Source organism: Balaenoptera acutorostrata, chromosome 2, assembly GCF_949987535.1.
Source record: "Balaenoptera acutorostrata chromosome 2, mBalAcu1.1, whole genome shotgun sequence".
Lineage (NCBI taxonomy): Eukaryota > Metazoa > Chordata > Mammalia > Artiodactyla > Balaenopteridae > Balaenoptera > Balaenoptera acutorostrata.
Genome location: NC_080065.1, coordinates 13313210 through 13329455, shown reverse-complemented (window position 1 = coordinate 13329455; position 16246 = coordinate 13313210). Strand labels below are relative to the sequence as shown.

Sequence of the window (16246 nt, the reverse complement as noted above, 5' to 3'; positions counted from 1 at the left end):
CAGGGCAGGTTCGGGCGGCGGGGCGGACGCTGCTTCACTAGCCGGGCGCCCGAGCCGGCCGCTGAGGTATAGGTGGAGGCTGAGGCTGCCGCGCGCCGCGGGAGGAGCCTCGCCCGCGGCGGCGGCGGCGGCACAGGTGGCGCGGGCCGCGCGCGGGGCGCAGCACGGGAGCGCTCGGCGCCGGGCGCCGCGGCGGCCTCAGGCTCGCGCCCGCGGCGGCAGCCGGCCGAGCGGAGCGGCGGGCGCGGCGGCGGCGGCTCTCCCAGCCCGGCCGGCCGGCGGCGGCGGCGGCGGCGGCGCCTGGAGCCCGGAAGAGCCCCGAGGAGCCGGGAGGAGCCCGGAGGAGCCGGCGGGAGTCCGCAGGAGCCCTGAGCCCGCGGAGCCCGCGGAGCCCGCGGAGCCGGGCAGGGGGCGCTGCGCTCGCTGCGCTCGGAGGGGCCGCCGGGCCGGGCGCCGCGCACTGGCGTCGGGAGCCGCCTCTCCCCCGCGGCGCTCGCCCCTGCTCCCGGCCGGCATCCCTTGTCCCGCGGCCGCGCTCAGACAACAAAAGCGGAAGATGCTGCAGTTGGGCAAGGTCAGGACCTTGCCCTGAAGCCGGGCGGCGGCGCGCACGCCTTTCCCCGGACTGAGAAGCTGTCGCTGGTGGCGGGTGCATGTTCGCGAGGAGGCAATCGGGCGCCGCGCCGTTCGGTGAGTTGCCTTCCGCCGGGCTGCTGGGGCCAGGCGCATCCTGCTCGGCGTCCTCCTCCTCCTCCTCCTCCTCCTCCTCCTCCTCGCCGCCGGTGGGGGTTGGTCCTCGGCTGCTCCCGGCCGACAGGTGACGGCGGCGGCTGCTGCGCGGTCCTGCCAGCCGGGGGAGGACCGCGGTCGCGCCGGGTCCCCTCTCGGAAGGCGGCTCTGCCTGGAATGGGGGCCGGGGTTAGTGCCTTTCTCGGAGCTGTTACCAAGTGGCTTCTCCGCGTGCTCCCGCTCCCCGCCGCCCATCTCTCCCGGAGGAGGCGTATATAGGGCAACACCAACAATACTGCTCCCTGCCACCCTCCCGAATATACCCGTTGCATCCATGACGTCCCTAATATACGGGAGAAGACGGGTGGGGGTGGGGAGGACTTCCCTCCAGTCTTTCGCCCTTATGTTCAATGTCATTACGATGTTTGGCTAGAACAAAATGGAAATACTTGGTCGTATGTGTCCATGGCTGTTTCTTCAGTCTCCCGCTGCTTGCCAAACCCAGAGCCCCTGTGGTCTATATTTAGCTGTTTCAGAGGAAGCATTTGCAGCTCGATTCACAGGTTTCGGGGGCTTCTGCGTCCTGACAATAGAGAGCGAGGCTCCGGCAAGCGCCGCCTGAAACCCAGGTTCGGAACGCTGTGCATGTGGGTGGGAGGTGGCTAGGCGATATTTGGGTGATCGGTAATTAATGGCCGAAAGCAAAGCTGCTTTTCTTTTTCGCCGACCTTCCTCGCATTCTGGCGTGTACTGTGTTTCTGTCGATTGCTGCTCAGCTGGTTCCAACCACTACGTTCCGAATTAAGTCGCTAGAGAGGTGGTGTAGCCTCCCTGGTCTGTGTGGTAGGAAAAGAGTCTGAGGGGTTTTGGGGTGTGTGTATGTCTGTGTGTGTGGTTCCCACCACGAACAGTCACTTATAAAAATGCCTAAAGTTGTGTTTCCCTGCGAATGTTGGGGTAGTGAAGGGTGTGGAAAAAAAGATGGGCAGGTTGTGGTTCCAAGATGTTTTTTTTCCCCTTGCGTGCTTCTCTTGAACGGATCTGATTCGCTTTGGCTCTGAAAGGTGTTTTTAAGCATGCATGCCTAATGTTACCAAGCAAATAACGTTAGTTTCGAAAAGGGATATGTTACAACCATAGTGTCAGGTCTGATATGTATATATTTTCACTTTTAAGAACTAGGTGACCGATATTTAAGATGCTTGGAATTTTCTGCAACGACTTCTGTGAAAATAGGGAGGTGCTGAAACTACCTAAGAGTTATCTCATTGTGCATCTTTCCATTTGCAGCTTTAAATTACCATGGCTACTGATGGTAGTTTAGTTCACCTCTTTGCTATTAGTAGTTCACCTGCAGGATTAAAAGGCTTTAGAGCTGTACCACTTTAAAAATCTCATGGAAGAGTGTTTGATATGACTCATATCGAATTACAGGGCTGAACCTGTGCCTCATTTGGGGGGCTTGCTCTATGAGAAGTGTGACAGGTAGGGGTGGGTATCCTCAAATATGGACTCAATGTTTTAAAGCTCCGTGAAATCTCTTTGCCACATGCAGAATCCATTTTTAATGTTTTGGGGAAAACGTTCGGTGGCATCCTCACTGATTGGTGGGTTACACGATCTCAGGGCTTGAATGAAGATGATTGCATCTGGAGTTAGATGTTGAAATTTGGGAAGCCTGTAATTATACAGCTAACAAGGCTGAGCGTCGCAGAAGGACTAGCAAGGTCTATATGGCTCGAGTTAATAGAAGATTGTGATTAGTTTTACCAATGTTGCTTTAGTTTCACCTTATTCGTATTCACAGAACTTTCCAAGAGCACTCTGAACACACTCTTGTGCTTGTTGCATTGTTTTAATATCCGATTTCTTGCAGAAAGAAGCAATAGGTGACGTACACATTCATTTCTCTTTTCAATTTTCCTTTTGAATCTAGTGTTTCAGTTTTAAACATGATTCTTAGAGGACTAGTAGAGATTACTCTGTGCCTATGTGTGCACACGGAGAGCAGCTGATGGGCGTGGGAAAAACTACATGTATCGGATGTGTGAGTTTTATGTTATATTGCGGGTTGAAAATGACAGTACTTGATTGAACGGCAATTGTAGTGAGTACAGGAGGTCGTTGCCCTAATAAAATTGTCATAGTCTTGTGGAAAGGAGTTATTTAATTTGGTGTATGTTTGTGTCATTGTAGAACCTAATCATTAGAGATGTCACTAATGTTTTCGTTGTTCGCAATAATCCTCATGCACTGTCAAATTACAGTAATTCCAGCAAATTCACATCTTTCACAATTAGAATACAAGCCACTTCTTTCTTCCACTGAAATAGTTCATCAGAGAGAAAAAAAGGAATTCAGATGATATTAGTTGAAAATGGGATCTGTAATTTTGTTAAATAACTTCTAAGGATAATATCACATTCATAGTGACCTTTAAAATTAAAATGAAGTTATAATATTATCAAATATAACATTACTTTTGACATGTAAGTGAATACGCAGTACTTTTCCTGACAATGTTTTGGAACTTGACAGTTTCTATTGTGCTTTTTCAAAGTTCTGTTTTATATGGTATGCATTTATGTAGAATTGTTGAAGAGTTCTCCAGAGTTATTTCATCAGGTTGTCTTTATGTAAGAAAATACTAAAGTTACATTTAAAATAATTTATTGTAATTTGTCCATAAAGTGAGGGATAGTTTGTATGGACCAGTATTTCTGGTTGTAACAAGTCAGTTGAACTAAAATAGGAACTGTTGCCATTTTGAACTGCCAAAAGTGTTTTTTTTTCTTTCTTTCTTTTTCTGATGATTATCCCCAGAAGATATGAATGCCCATTAATGGTTATTTCTCTGTGTGAACTTTAATTTATTTAATGGGGAATTGGTTATGCTAGGATTACTATTCCTAAAAGTTTTTATTTTTTTATGAAGATTTTTATCTTTAAAAGATGCCACATAGTTGAGAGTACCTGAACTTGAACACACATAATTCAGAGGGTGAACAAATAATCAAGAGAAGACCAACAGGTGTTTTTAAATCCAGTACTTCCATTGAAGGCGTAGTACAGTGGGTCTTTGCTGGGCTGAAATACACCTTCAAGCCAAATTCTTCAGTTGGCTTCCATGATGGTTTTCATGACTCATATTCCAAAGGTGTACTCAGGACTATGGTACTTTGATGGCTTTGTGATAAGTGTCACATGGCTAGGGATGAAAAGTTAATTTGAGGGAGAATAGTTCATGATGCTTGTTGCTGGCTTTAGTTTATCTGATAATATGCAAAGCAACAGGTTTTTATATTAATGTAAAATATTAAACATGTCATAGATAAATAATTTCTATCACATTCTGTGCCAGTCTAGCCTACTGATTAATAAACTGCCTGGTTGGCTTTAATGAATCCAGTTATATTCACAAACAGTACCTCCAGCCCAGGAATCTCACAGAAATATTTTACCATACTGTGCTTTTAGGCCATGAAAAATGTTAAAGACTCATTACAAAAATGTGTAGTTATGACACCTCCACTTGTTTATCTTTTGATCGCGTAGCAGCTGAGTGTAATTTGAAGTTCTGTATCATAGTTAATTGCTTTGTAGGAAATGTCTTAGCTATATTAGTCTATGGAAGTTACAGTCTGCATCAATTAGTTTTTGACACACTGCAAATAATGACTAAGTGAAACAATGCTTCCTAGAAGCTTTCCATCTTAGGCAAATATTCACCTGTGTCCCTTGGTGAGATTCCTGAAAAGTTATCTGTGAAATGAATTACATATATTGAAACTTATTCCATTACTTGTTATTTCAGGTCAGAAATATATTTCTAGAGAAAAAGTTGGGCTTCGCCCTATAACATATATATGTCATATTTTTAGTATTTAACATATTTATATATAATATTAGAATATATATATCATAGTGTAATGCTGTTTTGGATTCTGCTTCGAGTAAGTGGAGAGGTGAGAGAGAGCACTGGCTTTGGATGGATCCCAGCTCTGTCTCTACTAAGCTGTGTGTCCTTGGCCATTTATGTGATCCTCAATTTTTAGCTCGGTTTTTTCAGCTGTAAAATGGGTACGATAAATAAATGTATACATTCAATAAATAAATAAACAAACAAAATGAACGAGTCATGGGGATGAAATGTACAGCATGGGGAATATAGTCAATAATAATGTATAATAGATTTGTATGTCTTATTTTTAAAAATGAGTACAATAACACAGGATCTCAAAGGGTTTTAGAGTAAAGTAAGGGCATAAGTGGCTTGTAATTATAAATATTTGTACAAGTACAAGAGGTGGATATCTACATATTAGGATGAGTACTTATGCTTCATTTATGTATTATTAAATATGTTATAAAAGCCACGACCCTCTCTAACAAAGGCTATTAAATAGATATATTCTCTCCCTACTACTATTGATATTATTACTGTGTTATGTAGATGTAAATATAAAATATGTTTTCTGCTCTTCAACATGCCAGTCCTTTACATATGAAAATATATAATAGTTAAGCTAAAAGAGAAGCAAATTATATCTCCTGGCACCATTATTTAAAAAGATTCTAATCTAACAGTCAGAAATTGCAAAATTTTAATATTCTCTATTAGCGTTATACTATTCACCTGATTACAGTCAAATTTTCTACAAAGATTAACATTGTACAAAGAATATTATAGACAGTTTAATAAACATCCCTCTCCGTGAGGTCAGATGTTAAACATCCGCTTTGTTTAGAACCACAGAGCATGAATCCCATCATAGAATCATTGTGACAAAGAAAAAAAGAAACTTAAACAGCTATATTTATTGCATAAGGAGAAGACACACCCCACCCCCAATTACAATCAAGTTTTTTGGGGGAAAAAAAAAAGTGTGAGTCCATTGGTACCTTTTTGAAAATAAATGGTCACTCCCACTTGTCCTGTCCCTCTTAGTTGCTTCAGTGAAGTGCTGAACTCCTCCGGGTTTGATTCTGCCCAGCTCCCATGAGGTAGAACTGAGATCTTCAGCATAATTTTTATGATAATAGCGCTTGGATGAATCTTAGACTTTGTTACAGAATGTGACCCGTATAACAGGAGGCTAATTTATCTTCAGTCAGAAAAACATTTTGACGATAAATGTGGGTATTTATATTCAAATTTATGTATTGCCGTGGGGAACTGCCAGTTATAAGTTACCAGAGTGAAATCCATGTTACCATAAAAGACCGTTCTGCTTTTTGGATCAAAGTACATGGGTGAGCCAATTATGTTTGGTTAAATAACTATGTGTCAAAGCTTCTTTAAGTTTTGAATGATACGGAGTGTGTTACTAGATGGGATGTTTAGTTTATAACATTAGATGATGGGGAACAGTTAATTCTATCATTGAAATTAGTTATTACTTTATCCTGAATAGGTGAGGACTGGAGATTTTTCATTAATAACATTTTTTGCTTAATAGATGTCATTATTACAACTTTCATTAGACATTTGGTTCGATATATATGTATTAAGAAAAATGCATTTTGTACACATGTTTTGAATAATTTATGATTTGGTTTAGAAGCATCTTCATAATCTTATAATGCTTATTGTCATCTTTTCTCCCTTAAATATGCAACAACATAAATCACAGAAAGGTATGCATTTACCTCAAATTATAAAATGTGCAGAAATGTGGACCGGTGGTGTCTCTAAGGAACCCAGTAAATATCAACCCTCTCTCCAACCCTCCCTGATTCTGAAAAAAGTTGGGATGTGGGAAGAAAAAAGGGATAAAGGGGTGGCCACCATGGGGGATATATCCATTTTGATTAGGTATAGCTTGATGTGATGCCAAATGACATCCAGGACCCTGGCCTTCCTCCCCTCCTCCCTTCCCACAGGGACAGAGCTGGTTCTGAGCTCTAGAGCCCAAGCCTTGCTCTCTGCAGGCAGGGAGATCTCCAGAGGAAGAAGGAAGAAGCTAGCCAAGCTGCTTCCTTTATTCTTCAGAGGCAGAGAAAACCAAGGGCTGGGGAGAGGCCGGAAGTGTTACATTAATTAAGTTCCTTTCGCCTGGAAGGAAGTATCACCAGTAGGGAAAAAGTGTTCCTTTTATTGACATGGTTTATAAAGAATTCTGGTTGTAGAATTCTGGATATAGTAGCTTTAATGGTATTTTGATTGATGGTTGAACTCTTTAAGTATCTTATGGTATTTTGACACTATAACAGGAATTACCAGGGGAGTGTGCAATGCCCTGGCTGATGTATAGAGTATGGTCCATGAAATTCAGCTGATTTATGTATTGCCAACTTAAAAATAATTCATTTCTTCCCTTACTCCCCATGCTAGACTTTGACTGTCAGTAATTGGATGGCCTTGTAAGTGGTGTGAATTGGACATAAAAAGGACAGTGTCAGAATCTGACTTCCCAAACTGTATATAAATGATGACCCATGCTAGCTATTACTCACAGCACTTTCTGCCTCAGTGTAGATAATTAGAGTTTGGCTGTCATTTCATGTTTTAACTTTGAATAGGAACAGTAATGGACACCATTAAGAAAGAAGAAAAAAACTGAATTTCCAGAGACATGATGTTTGATTTGACTTCAAGCATGACTACTCAACCTAAAAAAACCCCAAAAAACAAAAAGCTCATTTCTTAAAATAAATTTTATTCTTCTCTCTCAAATATTTTATTTGGACTTTAAAACATTAGAGTAACATAGCAGTCATTACCTTCAGTAACACAGAATAATTTAATTTCCAGGAAGAGCAACTTCTTTGGCAACAAACCAAGTCTTCCGAATATAAAAGAGCCAAAATTCAGCCTCTTGTTTCTAACACATTCCTCATTGGTGCTGAGCGTGGTATTTTTAGGCTCACTGGATGAGGAGGCAAGGAGTTCCCCAGAAAGACAGACAGGTGAAGTGGGCATCGTGTAGATAGTCTCAGAGGCGGCAAGAATCATGTCACATTTACCCAGGGCATGGAAGGTAGTGCAGGAAGACTGGGGCTTGTAGTGTGTGGATCAAACTGTTTGGCTTGAGTTGGGTTGGAAAAGAATATAATGTTGAATGCATAGTAGATGTACAGACATGCAATGGCACCTTTATCCAAAAGAATATTATGTAGCTATGAGTTATCTTTTCAAAGAATAGTTGATTATATGGGCAGTATTCATGGTACTGAAGGTGAAGAAGAAAATCCAGACAAAAATCTATATTGAATAGGATACCCATCCTACACACCCACTCACGTAGACACACAAACACAAGAACATAGTATTTATGGCAGAGTTTCAAGTGTTTTGTTCTTTATATATTATCTCTCCACCAAATATATCATAACTTGATATATAATACATCACCACACAGGAAAAAATCATGCTTTTAAATTTTTGAAAAGAATATTATATATTTGCTTTGGGATAAATTTCATTAATCAGCTGAATGTCTGACTCAAAGTTAACAAAGTTCATTGTTCGTGGAGTGCATAGTACACATATTCTAATCAGTGCCACACCTAGATTTTCTCTGCTTTTAAATTTAAGAGATGTATTGTGTAGTTTTAGTAAGTTGTTGTCTTCTTGAGAACTCCTCAGCACATTAGTGAAATATTTTTCTCTTTTTCAACTAATGCTTTATTGTTGTTTTCCGTTTTTTAAAGTAATGCACACTTATTAACAATTTGGAAAATAGAGAATTGATTCAAAGAAGCTAAAGTTCATGTATGATCTGAAGCCCCCGAAATGAGTATATTTTTAGTAGAAATGCTATCCCATACACATATATAAATTTAGAAGACTTCTCATATTCTGTTTTGTTGCCCTTTTAACATGTAAAATGGTGTTTGTCATATAATTAGTATTCATCCATACCTTTATATAACATCAGTTACTTAAATAACTTGCTGTTTTTGGAGATTGATGGCAGTTTCATTTTGGGGTGGTATATATGATGTTATAATTAAAGCTAAATAGTTTTCATCTGGTTATTTTCTCTAGGTTACTTCCCTAGAACTGGATGTTTTCAGGACTATTGATATATGTTGTCACATTGTCCTCCAGAAAGATTCTATAATTTATATTTCTTCAGGCAAGGCAAGAGTGTGCCAATTTCCCCATGATTTTGATAACACTGGGTATTATAATAAAAAAAAAACCCCAAAACAACAATTTTCAATTAAATAGGGGAAATATCGTGTTTTCCTGTGGTTTAGTTTGCTTCTCATTGAATATGGCTGAGGTTAAATATTGTATAAGTTTATGATGCACTCCTAATTCTTTGGTGAATTATCTTTTTGTATCTTCTGCATACTGCTTAATTGGTCTATTTGCCTTGTCCTTGATTTGTGTTCTTGTTGATAGTAATTACATTACCCTTTGCCATGTTTTATCCATTTATCCCTCATTTTATGAATTTTTATTTTTAAAGCATAATTCTAAAGCTTGTAGTTCAGTATATCCCCATTTCTTAGAAGGAATTCTTCTTTAAGGAAACTTTCTACTGCTCTCCGCTTCTGTGTGTCCCAGTAGTAAAGACACCAGTGGAACACATGGAGGGAATAGCTTCATAGTTGTAGCTCAACATGACGGAGTTCATAGCTCAACTTTTGCATTTTTTAGTGAGTAGATAAGTTACCACTGAGTGTCAAAGTTTATGGAGGGGAAATAAAAATTCCTGTGTCTTCAGGTTTTTGTGTGGGCAAACTAAGATAGTGTGGACTTAAAATACATAGCGAGAACGTAGTACATTAGTGAACCTCAATTACTTTAGTAATTTAGTAATCATATATACAGGTACATATATATCTACATATATCATATATACAATGTACAAGTCATAGAGGACCATGCTTCTCCCGACCCCCACCCCATATTGGTAATCAGTCCCTTTTTATCACTGATTGTAAAATCCTAGGACATAGTTGGCCCACGGTAAACACTCTGCTAATCATGGTGAGCTATATGTACACTTTTTAAAAAAATTTTATTTTATTTATTTATTTATTTTACAGCAGGTTCCTATTAGTTATCTCTTTTATACATATTAGTGTATACATGTCAACCCAGTCTCCCAATTCATCACCCCCCCGCCACTTTCCCCCCAGTTGGTGTCCATACGTTAGTTCTCTACATCTGTGTCTCTATTTCTGTCTTGCAAACCAGTTCATCTGTACCATTTTTCTAGTTCCACATATATGTGTTAATATACAATATTTGTTTTTCTCTTTCTGACTTACTTCACTCTGTATGACAGTCTCTAGATCCATCCATGTCTCTACAAATGACCCAATTTTTTTTCCTTTTTATGGCTGAGTAATATTCCATTGTATATATGTACCACATCTTCTTTATCCATTCGTCTGTTGATGGGCATTTAGGTTGTTTCCATGACCTGGCTATTGTAAATAGTGCTGCAGTGAACATTGGGGTGCATGTGTCTTTTTGAATTACTGTTTTCTCTGGATATATGCCCAGTAGTGGGATTGCTGGGTCATATGGTAGTTCTATTTTTAGTTTTTTAAGGAACCTCCATACTGTTCTCCATAGTGGCTGTATCAATTTACATTCCCACCAACAGTGCAAGAGGGTTCCCTTTTCTCCACACCCTCTCCATCATTTGTTGTTTGTAGATTTTCTGATGATGCCCATTCTAATCAGTGTGAGGTGATACCTCATTGTAGTTTTGATTTGCGTTTCTCTAGTGATGTTGAGCAGCTTTTCATGTGCCTCTTGGCAATCTGTATATCTTCTTTTGAGAAATGTCTATTTAGATCTTCTGCCCATTTTTGTATTGGGTTGTTTGTTATTTTTATATTGAGCTGCATGAGCTGTTTATATATTTTGGAGATTAATCCTTTGTCTGTTGATTCATTGGCAAATATTTTCTCCCATTCTGAGGGTTGTCTTTTCATCTTGTTTATAGTTTTCCTTTGCTGTGCAAAAGCTCTTACATTTCATTAGGTCCCATTTTTTGTTTTTATTTCCATTACTCTAGGAGGTGGGTCAAAAAAGATCTTGCTGTGATTTATGTCAAAGAGTGTTCTTCCTATGTTTTCCTCTAAGAGTTTTATACTGTCCGGTCTTACATTTAGGTCTTTAATCCATTTTGAGTTTACTTTTGTGTATGGTGTTACGAAGTATTCTAATTTCATTCTTTTACATGTAGCTGCCCAGTTTTCCCAGCACCAATGATTGAACAAACTGTCTTTTCTCCATTGTATATCCTTGCCTCCTTTGTCATAGATTAGTTGACCGTAGGTGCATGGGTTTATCTCTGGGCTTTCTGTCCTGTTCCATTGATCTATATTTCTGTTTTTGTGCCAGTACCATATTGTCTTGATTACTGTAGCTTTGTAGTATGGTCTGAAGTCAGGGAGTCTGATTCCTCCAGCTCCGTTTTTTTCCCTCAAGATTGCTTTGGCTTATTCGGGGTCTTTTGTGTCTCCATACAAATTTTAAGATTTTTTGTTCTAGTTCTGTAAAAAATGCCATTAGTAATTTGATAGGGATTGCACTGAATCTTTAGATTGCTTTTGGTAGTATAGTCATTTTCACAATACTGATTCTTCCAGTCCAGGAACATGGTATATCTCTTCCTCTGTTTGTGTCATCTTTGATTTCTTTCATCAGTGTCTTACAGTTTTCTGAGTACAGGTCTTTTACCTCCCTAGGTAGGTTTATTCCTAGGTATTTTATTCTTTTTGTTGCAATGGTGAATGGGATTGTTTCCTTTATTTCTCTTTCTGATCTTTCATTGTTAGTGTATAGGAATGCAAGAGATTTCTGTGCATTACTTTTGTATCCTGCAACTTTACCAAATTCATTGATTAGCTCTAGTAGTTTTCTGGTGGTATCTTTAGGATTCTGTATGTATAGTATCATGTCATCTGCAAACAGTGACAGTTTTACTTCTTCTTTTTCAATTTGTATTCCTTTTATTTCTTTTTCTTTGATTGCCGTGGCTAGGACTTCCAAAACTATGTTGAATAATAGTGGCGAGAGCGGACATCCTTGTCTTGCTCCTGGTCTTATAGGAAATGCTTTCAGTTTTTCACCATTGAGAATGATGTTTGCTGTGGATTTGTCATATACGGCCTTTATTATGTTGAGGTAGGATCACTCTGTGCCCACTTTCTGGAGAGTTTTTTTCATAAATGCGTGTTGAATTTTGTCAAAAGCTTTTTCTGCATCTATTGAGATGATCATATGGTTTTTATCCTTCAGTTTGTTAATATGGTGTATCACATTGATTTGCATATATTGAAGAATCCTTGCATCCCTGGGATAAATCCCACTTGATCATAGTGTATGAGCCTTTTAATGTGTTGTTGGATTCTGTTTGCTAGTATTTTGTTGAGGATTTTTGCATCTATATTCATCAGTGATATTGGTCTATAATTTTCTTTTTTTGTAGTATCTTTGTCTGTTTTTAGTATCAGGGTGATGGTGGCATTGTAGAATGAGTTTGGGAGTGTTCTTCCCCTGCAACTTTTTGGAAGAGTTTGAGAAGGATGGGTGTTTCTCTTCTCTAAATGTTTGATAGAATTCACCTGTGAAGCAATCTGGTCCAGGGCTTTTGTTTGTTGGAAGATTTTTAATCATGGTTTCAATTTCATTACTTGTGTTTGGTCTGTTCATATTTTCTATTTCTTCCTGGTTCAGTCTTGGAAGATTATACCTTTCTAAGAATTTGTCCATTTCTTCCAGGTTGTCCATTTTATTGGCATAGAGTTGCTTGTAGTAGTCTCTTATGATGCTTTGTATTTTTGCTATGTCCGTCGTAACTTCCCCTTCTTCATTTTTAATTTTATTGATTTGAGTCCTCTCCCTCTTTTTCTTGATGAGTCTGGCTAAAGGTTTATCAATTTTGTTTATCTTCTCAAAGAATCAGCTTTTAGTTTTATTGATCTTTGCTGTTGTTTTCTTTGTTTCAATTTCATTTATTTCTGCTCTGATCTTTATGATTTCTTTCCTTCTGCTAACTTTGGTATTTTTTTGTTCTTTCTCTAATTGCTTTAGGTGTAAGATTAGGTTGTTTATTTGAGATGTTTCTTTTTTCTTGAGGTAGGATTGTATTGCTATAAATTTCCCTCTTAGAACTGCTTTTGCTGCATCCCATAGGTTTTGGGTCATCGTGTTTTCATTGTCATATGTTTCTAGGTATTTTTTGATTTCCTCTTTGATTTCTTCAGTCATCTCTTGGTTATTTAGTCGTGTATTGTTTAGCCTCCACCTGTTTGTATTTTTTATAGTTTTTTTCCTGTAAGTGATATCTAGTCTCATAGTGTTGTTTATTGAAAAGATACTTGATACGATTTCAATTTTCTTAAATTTACCAAGGCTTGATTTGTGACCCAAGATATGATCTATCCTATAGAATGTTCCATGAGCACTTCAGAAGAAAGTGTATTCTGCTGTTTTTGGATGGAATGTCCTATGAATATCAATTAAGTCCATCTTGTTTAATGTATCATTTAAAGCTTGTGTTTCCTTATTTATTTTCATTTTGGTTGATCTGTCCATTGGTGAAAGTGCGCTGTTACAGTCCCCTACTAGTGTTGCATTACTGTCGATTTCCCCTTTTATGGCTGTTAGCATTTGCCTTATGTATTGAGGTGCTCCTATGTTGGGTACATAAATATTTACAATTGTTATATCTTCTTCTTGGATTGATCCCTTGATCATTATGTAGTGTCCTTCTTTGTCGCTAATAATAGTCTTTTTTTTACGTCTATTTTGTCTGATATGAGAGTTGCTTCTCCAGCTTTCTTTTGATTTCTATTTGCTTGGAATATCTTTTTCCATCCCCTCACTTTCAGTCTGTATGTGTCCCTAGGTCTGAAGTGGGTCTCTTATAGACAGCATATATATGGGACTTGTTTTTGTATTCATTCAGCCAGTCTTTGTCTTTTGGTTGGAGCATTTAATCCATTTACATTTAAGGTAATTATCGATATGTATATTCCTAGTCCCATTTTCTTAAATGTTTTGGGTTTGTTATTGTAGGTGTTTTCCTTCTCTTGTGTTTCTTGCCTAGAGAAGTTCCTTTAGCATTTGTTGTAGAGCTGGTTTGGTGGTGCTGAATTCACTTAGCTTTTGCTTGTCTGTAAAGCTTTTGATTTCTCTGTGGAATCTGAATGAGATCCTTGCTGGGTAGAGTGCTCTTTGTTGTAGGTTCTTCCTTTTCATCACTTTAAATATATCATGCCACTGCCTTCTGGCTTGTAGAGTTTCTGCTGAGAAATCAGCTGTTAACCTTATGGGAGTTCCCTTGTATGTTTTGTTGTTTTTCCCTTGCTGCTTTTAATAATTTTTCTTTGTCTTGAATTTTTGTCAGTTTGATTACTGTGTGTCTCGGCATATTTCTCTTTGCGTTTATCTTGCCTGGGACTGTCTGTGCTTCCTGGATTTGGGTGGCTATTTCCTTTCCCATGTTAGGGAAGTTTTCGACTATACTCTCTTCAAATATTTCCTTGGGTCCTTTCTCTCTCTTTTCTCCTTCTGGGACCCCTATAATATGAATGTTGGTGCATTTAATGTTGTCCCAGAGGTCTCTTAGGCTGTCTTCATTTCTTTTCACTCTTTTTTCTTTATTTTGTTCTGCAGCAGTGAATTCCACCATTCTATCTTCCAGGTCACTTATTCATTCTTCTGCCTCAGTTATTCTGCTATTGATTCCTTCTAGTATATTTTTCATTTCAGTTATTGTATTGTTTCTCTGTTTGTTTGTTCTTTAATTCTTCTTGGTCTTTGTTAAACATTTGCTTCTTCTCGATCTTTGCCTCCATTCTTTTTCTGAGGTCCTGGATCATCTTCACTATCATTATTCTGAATTCTTTTTCTGGAAGATTGCCTACCTACACTTCATTTAGTCGTTTTTCTGGGGTTTTATCTTTTCCTTCATCTGGTACATAGTCCTCTCCCTTTTCATTTTGTCTGTCTTTCTGTGAATGTGGTTTTCGTTCTACAGGCTGCAGGACTGTAGTTCTTCTTGCTTCTGCTGTCTGCCTTCTGGTGGATGAGGCTATCTAAGAGGCTTGTGTAAGCTTCCTGATGAGAGGGACTGGTGGTGGCTAGAGCTGGGTGTTGCTCTGATGGGCAGAGCTCAGTAAAACTTTAATCTGCTTGTCTGCTGATGGGTGGGGCTCCATTCCCTTCCTGTTGGTTGTTTGGCCTGAGGCGACCCAGCACTGGAGCCTACAGGCTCTTTGGTGGGGCTACTGGTGGTCTCCCCGAGGGCTAACGCCAAGGAGTACTTCCCAGAACTTCTGCTGCCAGTGTCCTTGTCCCCGCAGTGAGCCACAGCCGCCCCCTGCCTCTGCAGGAGACCCTCCAACACTAGCAGGTAGGTCTGGTTCAGTCTCATCTGGGGTCACTGCTCCTTCTCCCTAGGTCCTGATGCACACACTACTTTGTGTTTGCCCTCCAAGAGTGGGGTCTCTGTTTCCCCCAGTCCTGTGGAAGTCCTGCAGTCAAATCCCACTAGCCTTTAAAGTCTGATTCTTTGGGAGTTCCTCCTCCCATTGCTGGACCCCCAGGTTGGGAAGCCTGACATGGGGCTCAGAACCTTCCCTCCAGTGGGTGGACTTCTGTGGTATAAGTGTTCTCCAGTTTGTGAGTCACACACCTAGAGGTTATGGGATTTGATTTTATTGTGATTGTGCCCCTCCTACCATCTCATTGCGGCTTCTCCTTTGTCTTTGGATGTGCGGTATCTTTTTTGGTGAGTTCCAGTGTCTTCCTGTCAATGATTGTTCAGCAGTTATTTGTGACTCCGGTGCTCTCACTATATGTACAGTTATGTTTTCGTTGTCCAAAATGATTCATGAACTAAGATTTGTTTGCTTTTGGTTCATTTTGGGTGCTCGGCACTGTGGCTATCTGGAGGGAACACTGGCTTAGAATTCCGAGTTCTGGCATCCAGATCATGCTTGATACTAGCTTTCTATTGTGACTTTGAGTCTGTGCCTATTTTGTCTTCTGCTCATTGGGATCAAAATTCACAGGGCTTTTGTGAATGTGATATGATAATTCATATGAAAATGCTTTGGGAGGCCGAATCATAACAAGCATTTACGTCTAAAATATATTCCCTGGAACTTTCGATGTGCTTCAAAAATAGAGTAATCTTTTTTTTTTTTTTTGCATGAATTGGAATCAAAAGATTTTCTTGTCTGTAAAACTAAGTCTCTGACCTCCGTTACTAATAGTGTCATAAACTGCCCAATTCTCTGATGATTGTAAAGATACTGCTACATTTCACGCCATTGGGTATCGCCTAAAGGAAGAATTCTCCTTTATCCATCAGCGGAAGTAATTCCTGTTCTTTCTTTATACCACTTCAAAAATTATATGTTATACCAAATTGGCTCAAAAAAATTCCTTCTATTTTTTTCTTTTTTGCACAGATATTTGCCGCTTAAAAGGGAAGTAGAATGAAGCCCTATTGTTCCTCAGAGATTGAAGTCTGTAGAAATGTCCCAAGAATATTATTTTCTCTCCTGGTGGGCTGCGGAGTCTGGCACC

The 16246-nt window shown here is 39.6% G+C and overlaps 1 protein-coding gene across 2 annotated transcripts in view; it reads left to right on the top strand.

The window, feature by feature from the left end:
* The first annotated feature begins 334 nt into the window (after positions 1-334).
* CTNND2 (catenin delta 2) overlaps positions 335-16246 on the top strand; it is a 953172-nt gene continuing 937260 nt past the window's right edge. For both annotated transcript variants that reach the window (XM_057541331.1, XM_057541330.1), the window contains exon 1: positions 335-690. In XM_057541331.1, the coding sequence (XP_057397314.1) occupies positions 654-690 (37 nt within the window). In that variant the 5' untranslated portion in view covers positions 335-653. The remainder of the gene's footprint in view (positions 691-16246) is intronic.